At 42.5% G+C, this 16,303-nt stretch overlaps 1 protein-coding gene across 1 annotated transcript in view; it reads left to right on the top strand.

Moving 5' to 3' along the window:
* The window catches only part of LAMP1 (lysosomal associated membrane protein 1), a 35,220-nt gene extending 29,100 nt beyond the window's left edge, over window positions 1-6,120 (top strand). Inside the window, exons 5-9 of the mRNA XM_075918533.1 lie at window positions 2-207; window positions 2,756-2,878; window positions 3,937-4,006; window positions 4,181-4,351; window positions 5,174-6,120. Of these exons, the coding sequence (XP_075774648.1) occupies window positions 2-207; window positions 2,756-2,878; window positions 3,937-4,006; window positions 4,181-4,351; window positions 5,174-5,313 (710 nt within the window). The 3' untranslated portion in view covers window positions 5,314-6,120. The remainder of the gene's footprint in view (window position 1; window positions 208-2,755; window positions 2,879-3,936; window positions 4,007-4,180; window positions 4,352-5,173) is intronic.
* The last annotated feature ends 10,183 nt before the right edge of the window (window positions 6,121-16,303 follow it).

Genomic DNA, 16,303 nt, shown 5'->3' with positions numbered 1-16,303 from the left:
GAAACTCTGTGTAAAAAAGATTTGCCACTCTCTACTACTGCAGTCACGACAACCACTAGGCAGGCACCTACGACAAGCCAAGCACCAACATCCCCTCCACAAAACCCAACGATTGGAAAATATAATGTGACTGGTAGAAATGGGACCTGTGTACTTGCTAATATGGGGCTGCAACTTAATGTCACGTATTCAAGAAAAGATGGAAAGGTACATTTTTTTTTAATTACTATTTCTATACTAAAACCTTTCATGGAGAGAGAGTGAAAATATTGCTTCCCTGTGCTTTACAGACTTGACTAATGTTACAGTACTCAGTTATGGTCTTGCAATTAAATTGCTTAACAGTTTTCCTGGATACACTAATTCTGTAGTGGATAGTCATTGTAACCTTGCCATAAATAGTGTGTTCCTGATGTACTGGTAGCTGCTCTAGATCAGTGTTTCTCAACTCCTTTATTTAAAAAAAAAAAAAAAAAAAAAAAAAAGGACCCCCTTTAACAAATAGAGTACCCTCAGTACCTACAGTTTTCAGACACACCATTTTTTTCTACCATTGCCACACATTTTTTTTTAAACAACTTAATCGTAGCCAGGTGGGTGGTGAAATTCTTGGGTATAAAAAGTACAAAAATAAAACGCTGTAAAACTTAAAACAAATTTAGTTTTCTCCAAATTTCAGTTGTTGATGTACCCCCCCCCAACCTCTCTCGTACCCCTAAAAGTACTCATAGAAACACTGCTCTAGATAAGTCACTTAACTGTTTCCATTATATACCAGGACTTTACACCTGGAATGTTGAAATCCAGGCTGAAACATTTGTTCAAGATATAGAAACAGTTCAAAACATCAAATGGAGAATCTGGAAAATTAAGATGCTGCTTACATTTGTTTCTTCATTTAGACATGCAAATCAGGGTTTTGTTCATATTTAGATGCTTTTTCAAACCTTTAAATACAGTGCAGACAACTGACAATCCTTTGATATGCTTTTTGGCTACGTCTAGACGGCATGATTTTCCGGAAAATGCTTTTAACGGAAAAGTTTTCCGTTAAAAGCATTTTCTGAAAAGAGCGTCTAGATTGGCACGGACGCTTTTCTGCAAAAGCGCTTTTTGCGGAAAAGCGTCCGGGGCCAATCTAGACGCACTTTTGCGCAAAAAAGCCCTGATTGCCATTTTCGCCATCAGGGCTTTTTTGCGCACAACAAATCTCAGCTGTCTACACTGGCCCTTTTGTGCAAAAGTTTTGCGCAAAAGTTTTGCGCAAAAGGGACTTTTGCCCGAACAGGAGCAGCATAGTATTTCCGCAAAAAGCACTGATTTCTTACAGTAGGAAGTCAGTGCTTTTGCAGAAATTCAAGCGGCCAGTGTAGACAGCTGGCAAGCTTTTCTGGGAGAGCGGCTGATTTTCCGGAAAAACCGGCCAGTCAAGACAGTCTTTGAGTTTCACAGTCTTAATTGACTAAAAATGTATGAAACTACATTAAAGCCCAGCACAAGCAAATATTGAGTGAGTGGAATTGGTTTATAGGCAACCTTGCTAGTATTCTGTTACTGTGTGTGTTGTTTTTGTTTTTGGCAACTGAATCTATTAGTTATATTTAGTTTTTCTGCCTACTCTAACTTCCTGGCTCTCTTGGTTCTATACTTTTTTGCTGCCAACCTTAGCTCACCAGCTTTGGTTTCAAGTCTGTACCTGTGTGCATATACGCCATTAGCAGACTTTCTGGAGGAGATACTTTGCAGTTGATTCCTCTTTACCTCTGTGTTGTCTATTTGCCTCTAGTCAAGAAGCAGGTGTTTAATCCTGCTAAAATAATTTTAAGAGTATCTCATCAATTATCAGAAGCTTGTTTGTGAACACTTATACAATCCATCAGGCTTAAAAACCTTTAGCCTGGTGGTCCCCAACGCGGTGCCCGTGGGCACCATGGCATTTGTTTGTGCCCGCCGACAACCTGGGCTGGCCCCGCCCGCCATGCACTGGAGGTGCCGGCCCCAGGCGCGCGACACACTGGCGCCTGGTGCGCGGCGCTCGGGCGGCCCCAGCCCCGGGGCACGTGCGGGCACGCGGCTCAGGCGGCGGCACCGGGCCCATGGCACAAGGCGCTCAGGCGGCCCCGGCCCTGGGGCACATGCCGGCACCAGGTGCAAGGGCTTCCCTGCCCCTGGCGTGACCCCAAGCGCCTGGTGCGTGAGTGGCTCCCGCCCCCGGGAGCCCGGTAGCCTCTATAGGTTGGGGACCACTGCTTTAGCCCATAGTGATCTGCGAACAGGATTGTCTGAAATGCTGAACTGTTACTGTTGTGTAATAAAGCCTTTCAAACTGTCTGCCTTCCAATGAATCAGTAATCTGCAGAACTCCTTATGGCTGTTGTCAGTTCTCCCTCAAGTGAAAGCAGAAGAGTGTTCTTATGGTTGCATCAATCTAATTAAATCTTAATGCATGGTGGTAATGGCTGATGTTTCCTTCATGCTCTTCAATTAAGTATAAGCTTCCTTATCCACAACAATCTTTACCTGGAAAATAGTTTGACTGTAACCAAAGGGTCTGGGCCTCGAGAGTGCCATGAGGCTTGAAGGGGGGGTATAAGCACAAGGAGCCTGTCCCATAATATCAGCACTTGTTCATGGGGGTATCCACATGCAGTTTTTCTTGCATCTGAGTGGAAACCAGGTAGAAAAGAGCTGAAAACTGAGAGAATGTTAACAACTTGCTGAGAGACGTAATAACTAGCCCTTTTCTCCTCTGTAGACTGGATTGGTTGTGCTGAATTTTGATCCTGTGAATACATCTTTCTCTGGGAGCTGTGACAATTCTTCTGCCTTTCTGAACCTGATTTTTGGGAAAACTAGACTTGTGTTCCATTTTCTATTGGTAAGGGTGTTTTTTAATGTTACTTGCACAGCTCTGGCATGCTTTTTAGATGTGACTAAATTGTTCCATTAAATTGTTCCATTAAATCCATATTCAAGATAAGATGTGTGTGACAGTCAGTATCAGTTTTATTCCAAAAAAGTTAGATGCATTCCCTACAGAATGCATAATAAACAAGGAGGGAGAGGAATCCAAGTAACAGAAATGGTGGGGGAAATAAAGGGCTAATTTGCAATGAGGGTTTTTAAAATACATTTTACAGTTCTCAGACAAGACTATTGGTAGCTCTGTTTCTTCAAGAAACCTTTAGGGGAGCTGACTGCTGTACGTAGGTGTTCCATCTAATTATATGAAAAGCATGCAAACGGAATTGTATTCAAGTCCTTTCAGGAATATTGTTTATACAGCATGAGTAGTTTTCCTGCTGCTTTCACTGTCTTCTGCAGTGAATTGTTAGGTATTATGTTTTCTTTGTTGAATCAACGGTACATGTGACAGAAGGGTTGATGCCCCTTTATTTCCTTCAAAGGGGCATTATCACTACTTGGCACTTGTTTGGGATGTAGTATGCTTGCTCATTGGGTTGAGTCGTCATGAGAAACCTGAAATCTCTTAATTGTCAGCCATTAAAGGGGCAAACTGACTTTGGCTTGAGTTAGTCATTAATGTAGATCCTGCCTCTCTAAGGCTCCCCCAGTGAGCACTTGTATTATGTCCTTGCCAGGATTTTATAGATCTCATTATCCAGGGTTAACTGAGGATTGTACCTTTCAGGTGGTGTTTTGTGAGTATCTGTCATGTTCATCTTCAAATGCTAACTCTGTAGCTTTTTTAAAAAAGCATCTGAGGGCATTTTCCTCCCTGCTCCCCTCCCATTGGTTTCTTCTCTAAAACTGTACAGTAGTTGGTATCACTTTCTAGGCTTTCAGTGTGTTAAGGCTTTAAATGCCTCAGCACTTCTAATAAGGATGCATTAAACTCTTCTATTGTAAAACCAAGTTGTACTTCAGCTGTTTAAAATGTGATGTATGGGTGCAAATAAATTCTCTTTTTTTAAGAATACAAGTACCGACAAGTTTTTCCTGCAAGGTGTCATTGTGAACACAACTTTGCCTTCTGAAGCTAAAGGTAAGGATTTTTGTTAGTGTCATAAGGCTAGTCAGTAACTATTAAGGAAGCCCAAATATGTGCATGGGGGGGGGGGTGTGTATGTGTTCTGTCTTAACTAATAGAATTTTCTGAAGCCTTAGCAATTGCTATTTCTCACATGTCTGTTACTTTATGCTGCCTTCTGTTGCACAGAACCAAAGTTGGATGCTTTTAACAACAGCATGAGTGAACTGAGAGCTACAGTTGGGAACTCCTACAAGTGCAATAAGGAGGAGAAACTTTGGGTCACCGACCAGGTCTTTGTCAACTTATTCAGTGTTCAGGTTCAGGCTTTCAAGATTGATGGAAACAAATTTGGAACAGGTAAACTGTGTATGCATCTGTAAAACCAGCACACTTTAATGACACTGAAGGTTTTAATGAATGTGCCTATTTTACTGATTTAAGAATACATGAATATTTTTTCAGAAACTAGTCTTCAGAGTTAATGACCAGTTCAGTAAATTCATCTGTCCATATTCACAGCATGCCTCACTACAATTGTGGGTCAGCTATCTGTACTTGTTGCTCTGTTTGAATTAAGGCATGAAGTGTAAACAAATGCTAAGTTTTCTTGAAATAGCACATATACTAAATAAGGCATGTGCACAACTGTAGTGTGCAGAAAAGTTGAGGGCCTGTAGTTAGACTTTCACACCAGTATTCTATTGCAGTTGTATCAAAAGAATAGAGATCTGAGAAGGGGAGTTCACAGCTGGTTATGTGGTGCCTGACAAGTTGCTTGAAAGCTTTTAATCTGGCCATACTTATGGCCTCTGGTAGTGTTGGCCCCTGGGCAAAGGTGGGGGAGAGCCTAATTAATAGAGCCAACATGGGATTCTTGTACACTATAAATTCTTTCTTGTACTGTGTGCAGTAAATCATTGTACACAGTAAATACCGTTTTATCAAACCTGTTCATTCATTCTTTCCTGAAATGATCTTAAAAAGCAAGATTACTTAACAGTAGCTTCCATTATTGCTGTCAGGCCAGAAGTTAACTAGTTGAAGATTAGCATTCACCTGTATGCTAGGAGTAGAATATTCCAACATGAAATCATCTGTGGGTGGTGCGTCTCTCTTCTTCCCCCACCCCAAGTTAAGAGACCAATGTTTACTGAATTTTTTTTTTCCCCCTCTCTTTAGTGGAAGAATGTCAACAGGATGGAGATAACATGGTGATCCCTATAATAGTTGGTGCTGCCCTTGCTGGACTTGTCCTGATTGTCTTGATTGCTTATTTGATTGGTAGAAAGAGAAGTCATGCTGGATATCAAACAATCTAATGACTTTCACTTAAATGAATCCAGTGGTTAATTAAAAAGCAGTTGCAAGAAGTGGATAAATTTCCCCTAAACTGAGATTCCTTATTATAAGGGAGCACAGTCTCGCAAAATGCTTCTTGTTAAATTGTGCTTTATTAAATGATTCCATCATGCAGCATTTAGCTACGCACAAAGGAATAACTTCTCAAATTCTGGTGTTTAATTTTGCTAACTGGTTAAATATTTACCCACTTAGAAACAAGCTAAAGTTTTAAGAGTGCTTTTCTGAATTGGCATGAATTTCATGTCCGGTAGACCTATTCCAGACTGGTGTGTAGTTAATTCATTCACTCACTTACCTTCAGATTAAAGTCTAACAAAGGGAAGCTTTCACTCTTGGTTCTACTAGGATCCTGTGATGAAGTCAGTAATTCTTCTGATGGTGCATTTAAAGTAATGACTGACAAATCTATGTAAAAAATTAATCCCCCTTATGTGTGTGTTACTAAGCATTAAACCCAGCATGCCAGGCATATGCAGGGTATGAAACATGCAATAGTCAACCTTATAGGAACTCATATTTACAATTGGGCAATTCCATACTTGATATTTTTGATGCTCTGCCAGTTTGTTCAGAGCTGGAACTTTTTTAAATACAAAATGGATGTTTACTTTTTTTTGTAAAGTGAATTTCAGTCTTTTCTGCAGATATGTACAAGATGAATTTAATCTGAGTTTCTTGCTTTAAACTTGGTTGGGGTTGTACACTTTAAGGATCAGTTATGTATGCATTGCCTATAACAATGCTAATAAAGACTTTTTTCTGTACACTGTTTCACAGACCCTTTCTACATAACTTTCATCTTGCTTTACTTCACTATTTGATCAGAAATATTTTAAGTTGTGTGTACCACTCCTTACTCACTTTAAGAATCAAGAGATTAAGGGTAGGTGTATTCCTTAGATGATTACACCAGGGTTTGGCATGCCAACCACGCTTTGCTTTAGTAGCACTGAAGGTGTGATGGTATAGGCTTCAGTACAAGCTAGTAATATTGGTACATGTCCATTATTGAGAGGCTTTTGATGCTTCATCTTCACCAATGTTCTGCACTAGCTAGAAAAAAACTCTGGTAGGTATTCCTACTTGTGTAGTAGTCCTGCTCTTCACTGCAGTATACACATACTCCCAAGTCCTGAACCTCTGTGTACCATTACATATATACTTAACTAGCATGTGTAACTTTTTCATCCTCCTCTGAGGGACATTAAATCCTGTAATTGTCTAGACCAGTGGTTCCCAACCTTTTCCAGGTGGGAACCTATTTGACAATTCAGGAAGACCTGGTGACTCAGGGCAATTTAAAAAAATGTGTGAATGGCTCCTTGAGACACCTGGTGACCCTTTTGAAATGTAATGGCAACTCGTATTTGGGTCCTGACCCATAGGTTAGGAAACCCTGGTCCAGGCCATCCCTCTTTCAGCAGAATCTGGCCTCAGGAGCAAGGGGAGCCTTGTAACACAATTCACCTTGTGGGTTAATTTTTTGAAGAACTGGAAGCTATTAGTTCTTCCCAGTGCAAGGGTGGGTTGGATCCAATTCATAACTCATTTTATACATTAAAAAGGGGGGGAGGGATAGCTCAGTGGTTTGAGCATTGGCCTGCTAAACCCAGGGTGGTGAGTTCAATCCTTGTGGAGGCCATTTGGGGGGAAAAAAAACCCATCAGGGTGGTACTTGGTCCTTCTGTGAAGACAGGGGACTGGACTTGATGACCTTTCAAGCCTTCCAGTTCTAGGAGATAGGCAATCTCCATTAATTTATTTTTATTTAAAATGAAGGCAAAGACACTGTCTGGGTGATTGAAGTTTGTGTAGCCATAGGCTGAACATTCCTCATCAATAGGGCTCAACAAATTATACAATCTACTCCCCTGTGGTGAGTAGACTGGAACCTGGAAGAGCAGGGTTCAGGTGATCTGCACATATGCAGATTGCTGGACAGCATGGCTGGTGAGCAGAGCTCGCTGTGGTTCGGCAAGCCCTGCTCATCAAAGTTGGAAGACAGAGAAATCTGACAACTGCAGTGTCCTGGTCAACTGCCTACCTGCATTAGACTTTCTCACCAGCACTGATGCCAACTTGCCCTCTCCCAAGATGTAAAGCTTCTGCTTTACAGTTTACTACAGTCAGTAAGCCAATAAGATATTTTGCACAGAATTCTAAGTATAGGAGCAATGATGATAGTGAGATACCCATAATAAAGCATACTCCAGATAGGGGACCCTTTCCTCAAAGCTTTTAGGGTAGGTTAGATCCAGAAGCGCTTTGTCATACTGTCATTTCATGGTAGCTTTAGAGCAGTCATCGTATGCATAGACCATACAGCTGAGCTTGAAACAATTGAGGCTCCTGTATAGGAAAAGCAATAACTGTAGATGTAAGGAAACTAACCTTAGTGCTTAGTCCCATAATTTAATGATTCATCATAGATGAGGCCTGTGAACCAGCCCTGCTCCATAGCAGCATTTGTCTGAAGGACCACACAACATTACAGCAGCTAGGACAAGTACCATGACTAATTGGATCTGGCTTCACAAAAATCAAAATCAGCAACTGAAGTAATAGCTTGCTTATGCTTACCTGAAAGACAGCAATACTGCCAGACAACTGGTGAACACTATTCCCTTTCATGTCAAATGAGCAATATTGCTAATTTGGTGTTGGGTTACAATGACAAGTGACATTGACATCAATCAACCTGAAACAGGCCCAACATTTCCAGAAACATCCTGTGGTGTTCAGAGCAAAGGAATCACTGGGTAACACTACCATCTAGCTCTAGGAGCAAGGACAAGCTTGTATGAAAAGTGGAAGCACTCCAAGGGAAAATAAGGTCAGGTGATGGCATCAAAAGGAAAAGTTTAGGCTAAAGTATCAGGAAAACCTGTGATTTTTGCAGCTCTGGCAGATTCAAGGGCAGTAGAGAGGCCTGTTTAGGAAATACACATTTAAGTCTAGACCGAAAGTACTATCCCAGCACTAAGTTTGCAGATGATACCAAACTGGGTGGGGTTGCGACTTCTTTGCAGGATAGGGACATAATTCAAAATGACCTTAGCAAGTTAGAGAAATGGTCAGAGGTAAACAGGATGAGGTTTAATAAAGAGAAATGCAAAGTGCTCCACTTAGGAAGGAACAATCAGTTCCATACATACAAGATGGGAAGCGACTGTCTAGGAAGGAGCATGGCGGAAAGAGATCTAGGGGTCATAGTGGACCACAAGTTGAATATGAGTCAACAGTGTGATGCTGTTGCAAAAAAAGCAAATATGATTCTAGGTTGTATCAACAGGTGTGTTGTAAGCAAAACTCGTGAAGTCATTCTGCCGCTCTACTCTGCACTAGTTAGGCCTCAGCTGGAGTACTGTGTCCAGTTCTGGGCGCCACATTTCAAGAAAGATGTGGAGAAATTGGAAAGGGTACAGAGAAGAGCGACAAGAATGATTAAAGGTTTAGAGAACATGACCTATGAAGCCAGGCTTCATGAACTGGGCTTGGTTAGTTTGGAAAAAAGAAGATTAAGGGGGGGACATGATAGCGGTTTTCAAATATCTAAAAGGGTGTCACAAGGAGGAAGGAGAAAAATTGTTCCTCTTGGTTTCTGAGGACAGGACAAGGAGTAATGGGCTTAAAGTGCAGCAGGGGAGGTTTAGATTGGACATTAGGAAAAAATTCCTAACTGTCAGGGTGGTCAAATATTGGAATAAATTGCCAAGGGAGGTGGTGGAATCTCCCTCTCTGGAGATATTTAAGAACAGGTTGGATAGACATCTGTCAGGGATGGTGTGGACGGAGCTTGGTCCTGCCTTGAGGGCGGGGGGCTGGACTCGATGACCTCTTGAGGTCCCTTCCAGTCCTATTATTCTATGATTCTAAGGTAGAAAAGCTTGTCATTTAACACCTGTTAGCTGCAGGAGCAGAACACAAAGCATGTAGTCCAATGAGCCAGTCACTTGCTGAGTACAATAGGATCTGGATTCGATACAAGAGTGAGCCTCTGTTGCTAAATCAGTAGAGTCCCTGATGCCAAGCTTACAGCAGCCCACATTTTGCTCCTTCATATTATTCCATATGAAACCAGAGGTTCAATTTCAGTGTTACACTGGCCACAGACAATTCAAGTACTTACACTTTCTATATGGTAATGAAGCTGCTTGTACCATATGAGATGTAGGGAAGGGTAGGAGAGACTGTCCTGGAGGCCAAATTTAGGTTGCTAGGAAAGACTGAAATCCAGGACCTCTGTGGTGGCATTCTTGGAAATGCTTCCAGTTCCACACACATGGCCATACATGGATGAGATGGTGTAGGAAGGAGGGGTTTAGATTTATTAGGAACTGGGGACACTTTTGGGAGAGGGGGAGCTGCTACAGGAAGGATGGGCCCCATCTAAACCAGGGTAGAACCAGACTTCTGGCACTAAACATTAAAAAGGCCGTAGAGCAATTTCTAAATGAAGGGGGGGGGGGGGGGGGGAGGAAGAGCCAAATGATTTATGTGCTTTTCCACACCAGACAGACTTCTCTTAGAAGAGAATCCATTGAGATAGAGATTCTCTAGGCCGTAGTCAGAAAGAGGAGGGGAGAGGACAAACCCTGGGCCAGAGCAGACAACCACATATAAAGGAATCCAATGCATCAGGGAAGGGCAGACAAACAGCAGCCATTTAAGTGCTTTTACACAAATGCTAGGAGTCTGACTAATAAGCTGGGTGAACTGGAGTACCTCATATTAAAGGAGATTGACATAATAGACATCACTGAAACCTGGCGGAATGAGGGAAATCTGTGGGACACAATCATACCAGGATATAAAATATATCTGAAGGCTAGAGCAGGTCATGCGGGTGGCAGAGTGGCACTGTACATGAAATAATGTAGAATCAAATGAAATCTTAAATGAATCAATATATTCAATAGAATCACTATGGATAGTAATTTCATACTCCAATAATAAGAATTTAGCAGTAGAGATATTATCAACCACCTGACCAGGACAGTGATACTGATATTGAAATGCTGAGGGAAATTAGAGAGGCTACCAAAATAAAAACCTCTAGACTAATGGGGGATTTTAATTATCCCCATATTGGCTGGGTACATGTTACCTCAGGAAGGGACGCAGAGATAAAATTTCTCAATGACTTAAATGAGTGCTTCTTGGAGCAGCTGGTACAAGAACCCCCAAGGGGAAGAGGCAATTCTTAATTTAGTTCTGAGTGGAGCACAGGATCAGGTCCAGGAGATAACCATTACAGGACTGCTTAGGAATAGTGACCATAATATAACAACATTTAACATTCCTGTGGTGGGAAGAACACCTCAGCAGTCCAGCATTTAATTTCAAAAAGGGGAATTACACAAAAATGAGGAGGTTAGTTTTAAAAGGCATAGTGGCTGGAGCCAAATCCCTGCAAGCTGCATGGAAATTTTTTAAAGACACCCTAATAGAGGCCCAACTTAAATGTATACCCCAAATTAAAACAAATAGGCTATGTTTACACTCCCTGCTTCTTGCACAAGTATGGCCATTCTTGCACAAGAATCCGCAGAGCATCCACACTGCCTGCCTGCTCTTGCGCAAGGAAATTTACAGTATGGCATGGTAAGGGAGGGCTTCTTGTGCAAGAGCTACACTCTTTAACAGGTCTGGAGGTGTGCCTAACGTAGTGAATACAAGCATTGAGAGGGTAAGTTTAGAAGATAGGATACACAAAGAACAAGTTAAAAATCACTTAGGAAAGTTAGATGTCAGCAAGTCACCAGGTCTTGAGTATCCTGGGATGCATTTCATCAGGGAGCTGATAGAGGAGGTATCTGAGCCTTTAGCTATGATCTTTGAAAAATCATGGAAGACAGGGGAGATTCCAGAAGACTGGAAAAGGGCAAATATTGTGCCCATCTATAAAAAGGGGAATAAGAACAACCCAGGAAACTACAGACCGGTCAGTTTAACGTCTGTCCCAGAGAAGATAATGGAGCAGGTAATTAAGGAAATCATATGCAAACACTTGGAAGGTAATAAAGTGATAGGGAATAGTCAGCATGGGTTTGTGAAGAAAAAGTCATGCCAAACTAATCTGATAGCTTTCTTTGATAGGATAACGAGTCTTGTGGATAAGGGAGAAGCGGTAGATGTCATATACCTAGACTTTAGTAAGGCATTTGATACGGTCTTGCGTGATATACTTATTGATAAACTAGGCAAATATAACTTAGATAGGGCCACAATAAGGTGGGTGCATAATTGGCTGGATAACCGTAGTCAGAGAGTTGTTGTTAACGGTGCTAAATCCTGCTGGAAAGGGATAACAAGTGGAGTTCCGCAAGGGTCTGTTTTGGGACCTGTGCTGTTCAATATCTTCATCAATGATGTAGATATTGGGATAGAAAGTACGCTTATTAAGTTTGCAGATGATACCAAACTGGGTGGGGTTGCAACTTCTTTGGAGGATAGGGACATAATTCAAAATGACCTTAGCAAGTTAGAGAAATGGTCAGAGGTAAATAGGATGAAGTTTAAAAAAGAGAAATGCAAAGTGCTCCACTTAGGAAGGAACAATCAGTTCCATACATACAAGATGGGAAGCGACTGTCTAGGAAGGAGCATGGCGGAAAGGGATCTAGGGGTCATAGTGGACCACAAGTTGAATATGAGTCAACAGTGTGATGCTGTTGTAAAAAAAGCAAATATGATTCTAGGTTGTATCAACAGGTGTGTTGTAAGCAAAACTCGTGAAGTCATTCTGCCGCTCTACTCTGCACTATAGTTAGGCCTCAGCTGGAGTACTGTGTCCAGTTCTGGACGCCACATTTCAAGAAAGATGTGGAGAAATTGGAAAGGGTACAGAGAAGAGTGACAAGAATGATTAAAGGTCTAGAGAACATGACCTATGAAGCCAGGCTTCATGAACTGGGCTTGTTTAGTTTGGAAAAAAGAAGATTAAGGGGGGACATGATAGCGGTTTTCAATATCTAAAAGGGTGTCACAAGGAGAAAGGAGAAAATTTGTTCCTCTTGGTTTCTGAGGACAGGACAAGGAGTAATGGGCTTAAAGTGCAGCAGGGGAGGTTTAGATTGGACATTAGGAAAAAATTCCTAACTGTCAGGGTGGTCAAATATTGGAATAAATTGCCAAGGGAGGTGGTGGAATCTCCCTCTCTGGAGATATTTAAGAACAGGTTAGATAGACATCTGTCAGGGATGGTGTAGACGGAGCTTGGTCCTGCCTTGAGGGTGGGGGGCTGGACTCGGTGACCTCTCAAGGTCCCTTCCAGTCCTATGATTCTAGGTGTAAGCCCTCTTGTGCAGGAGCTCTTGCGCAAGAGGGCAGTGTGGATGCGCGGCAGGGATTTCTTGCACAAGAAAGCCCTATGGCTAAAATGGCCATCAGAGCTTTCTTGCGCAAGGGAGCGTCCACACTGCCATGGGTGCTCTTGCGCAAAAGCGCAGCTTGCATATGGCAGTGTGAACGTTTTCTTGCGCAAGAACCCGCCAGTGTAGACATAGCCATAGAGACCTAAAAAGAGTCATTGTGGCCTAACCACCATGTAAAAGAAGCAGCGAGGGACAAAAAAGCATCTTTCAAGAAGTGGAAGTCCAATCCTAGTGAGATAAATAGAAAGGAACATAAACACTGTCAAATCAAGGGTAAAAATGTAATAAGAAAAGCAAAAAAAGACTTTGAGGAACAGCTAGCCAAAAATTGAAAAAGAAATAGCAATTTTTTTTTTAAAGTACATTAAAAGCAAGAAGACTGCTAAAAAACCAGTGGGTCCCCTAGATGATCGAGATATAAAAGGAGCAATCAAGGACGATAAAGCCATTGCGGAGAAACTAAATGATTTCTTTGCTTCAGTCTTCACAGCTGAGGATGTTCCTAAATCTGTGCACCGTCCTTTGTGGGTGATGAATCTGAGGAGCTGTCCTGGATTGAAGTGTCATTAAAGGAGGTTTTGGAACAAGTTGAAAAACTTAACGTTAACAAATCACCGGGACCGGATGGCATTCATCCAAGGGTTCTAAAAGAACTCAAATGGGAAATTACAGAACTATTATCTGTGGTTTGTAATCTATCCTTTAAATCGGCTTCCATACCTAATGACTGGAAGGTAGCTAATGTGACACCAATATTTAAAAAGGGCTCTAGAGGCAATCCTGGCAATTATAGACCGGTAAGTCTAACTTCAGTACCGGGCAAATTACTCGAAACAATAGTAAAGAATAAAATTGTGAGGCACGTAGAAGAACATAATTTGTTGGACAAAAGTCAACATGGTTTCTGTAAAGGGAAATCATGTTTTACTAATCTATTAGAGTTCTTTGAAGGAGTTAAACATGCAGACAAGGAGGATTCAGTAGATATAGTATACTTAGATTTTCAGAAAGCTTTTGACAAGGTCCCTCACCAAAGGCTCTTGTGTAAATTACATTGTCACGGGATAAGAGGGAAGGTCCTTTCATGGATTGAGAACTGGTTAAAAGACAGGAAACAAAGGGTAGGAATAAATGGTAACTTTTCAGAATGGAGAGGGGTAACTAGTGGTGTCCCCCAAGGGTCAGTCCTGGGACTAATCCTGTTTAACTTATTCATAAACGATCTGGAGAAGGGAGTAAGCAGTGAGGTGGTAAAGTTTGCGGATGATACTAAGCTGTTTAAGATAGTCAAGAGAGAAGCAGACTGTAAAGAACTTCAAAAAGATTTCACCAAACTGAGTGACTGGGCAACAAAATGGCAAATGAAATTTAATGTGGATAAGTGTAAAGTAATGCACATTGGAAAAAATAACCCCAACTATACGTACAATATGATGGGGGCTAATTTGGCTACGACAAATCAAGAAAGAGATCTTGGAGTTATCGTGGACAGTTCTCTGAAAACTTCCACACAATGTGCAGCGGTGGTCGAAAAGGCAAATAGAATGTTAGGAATTATTAAGAAAGGGATAGAAAATAAGACACAGAATATCTTACTGCCCCTGTATAAAAATTTGGTTCGCTCACATCTTGAATACTGTGTACAGATGTGGTCTCCTCACCTCAAAAAAGATATTTTGGCCTTAGAAAGGGTTCAGAAAAGGGCAACTAAAATGATTAGGGGTTTGGAATGGGTCCCATATGAAGAGAGGCTAAAACAACTGGGACTTTTCAGTTTAGAAAAGAGGAGACTGAGGGGGATATGATAGAAGTATATAAAATCATGAGTGGTATGGAGAGGGTGAATAAAGAACAGTTATTTATTAGTTCCCATAATAGAAGAAATAGAGGACACCAAATGAAATTAATTGGTAGAAGGTTTAAAACTAATAAAAAAAAGTTCTTCACACAGTGCATAGTCAACCTGTGGAACTCCTTGCCAGAAGAGGCTGTGAAGGCTAGGACTATAACAGAGTTTAAAAAGAAGCTAGATAAATTCATGGAGGATAGGTCCATAAAAGGCTATTAGCCAGGAGATAGAATTGGTGTCCCTGGCCTCTGTTTGTCAGAGGCTGGAGAGGGATGGCAGGAGACAAATCGCTTGATCATTTACTTCAGTCCACCCCCTCTGGGGCACCTGGTACTGGCTGCTGTCGGCAGACAGGCTACTGGGCTAGATGGACCTTTGGTCTGACCCAGTACGGCCGTTCTTATGTAAGTGACTGTCCCTATTTGTATTCCAATTGTAGGTGCAGGAAGGTTTCCCGGGCAGTGTCCCATTTACCCACCTGTGGCACTCAGTTGAAGTTATAGTAGGCCAGGGATCTCCAACCTTTTTAAGCACAAGCTCACTTTTTGAATTTGTCAGTCCAGGATCTACCTCAAACTCAAATACCCCTGCCCTGCCCCACACCGAAGCCCCACCCTCCTCACTCTGGGAAGATGGAGTACAGAGTGCCTCCATCTCTCCTATCCTGCACAACAAACAGGAGGCTACCAGGGGGACAGCTCTGGGCAGGAGCAGTAGGGCAGTGCGGAAAGGGGTATGCTAAAGTGCCAGCACTTGATAGCCTCCCAGCCAAACCAGTCAGGTTCACCTGTCAGAGGCCTGAAGATCTACTGGTAGATTCTGATCTACTGGTTGGTGACCACCACTGTAGTAGGCTATGCACATTGACAACTTCAGGTCCCCCATTCCTGTGTTGTCATGCTCTTGGCCCTTTTACTAAGGGCATGATTATACAACATGTTAGGTTGTTTTTACCAACATAAGGAGAGCCAAGCTCCACACCCAGCCTCCAGTGAGGAGCCCAGTAGCCTCACTGCAGCCAGGGTCTCAGAAGGAAACAGCCTGGCTCAGATCAGAGAGCCCAGGAGTAGGGATGTTAAATATCAGTTAACTGAATAGTCATTAACCTCATTCTTAAAGGTTACTTGACTAGTCTATGCCCCCTGGGGGCAGGGTTGGCAGCCAGTGTGCTCCAGCCCCACTCCCAAAGAGCCCCCTGCCACTCTGCACTGCTGCCTCTGTTTCAGAGGCAGCAGCAAGGGGTGCCAGGTTGAAGCTGGTCCACAAGAGGAGCTAGTTTAACCCGCTGTCTGTGGCCCCATGCTGCTGCCTCTAATATAGACAGCGCAGCACAGGGTAGCAGTAGCCCCTGTCTGGGATGGGGGATGAGCACCCAGCACGAGTCAGAACTGATCCAGGCTGCCTGCCCACCTGGCTCCTAATACACTTTAAATGCAGAGCCACAGCAGGGGTAGGTCCCAGACCCAGGGCAAGCTGGGCTGTTGGCCAGCCGACTAAAAATTTACTGGTGGTGGGTAAGGGGGGGATGTACATGGCCTACAGCATTAACCTATAAGCTTTTGCTTATTGGTTACTTGACTATACTATTGCATCCCTACCCTGAAGCAGCTGAGCTCTAGGTGGAGCCTAACACCTTCCTAGGGTGATGGCTTGAGCTGACATGGACAAGAATGACAGCCAGCAGCCAATGTAAGCAACAGCAATGTTCACATGACAACATGT

Source organism: Pelodiscus sinensis, chromosome 1 (genome assembly GCF_049634645.1).
Source record: "Pelodiscus sinensis isolate JC-2024 chromosome 1, ASM4963464v1, whole genome shotgun sequence".
In the NCBI taxonomy this organism is placed as follows: domain Eukaryota; kingdom Metazoa; phylum Chordata; order Testudines; family Trionychidae; genus Pelodiscus; species Pelodiscus sinensis.
Note: the sequence above shows the minus strand (reverse complement) of the source record. Positions and strands in the feature narration are given on the sequence as shown.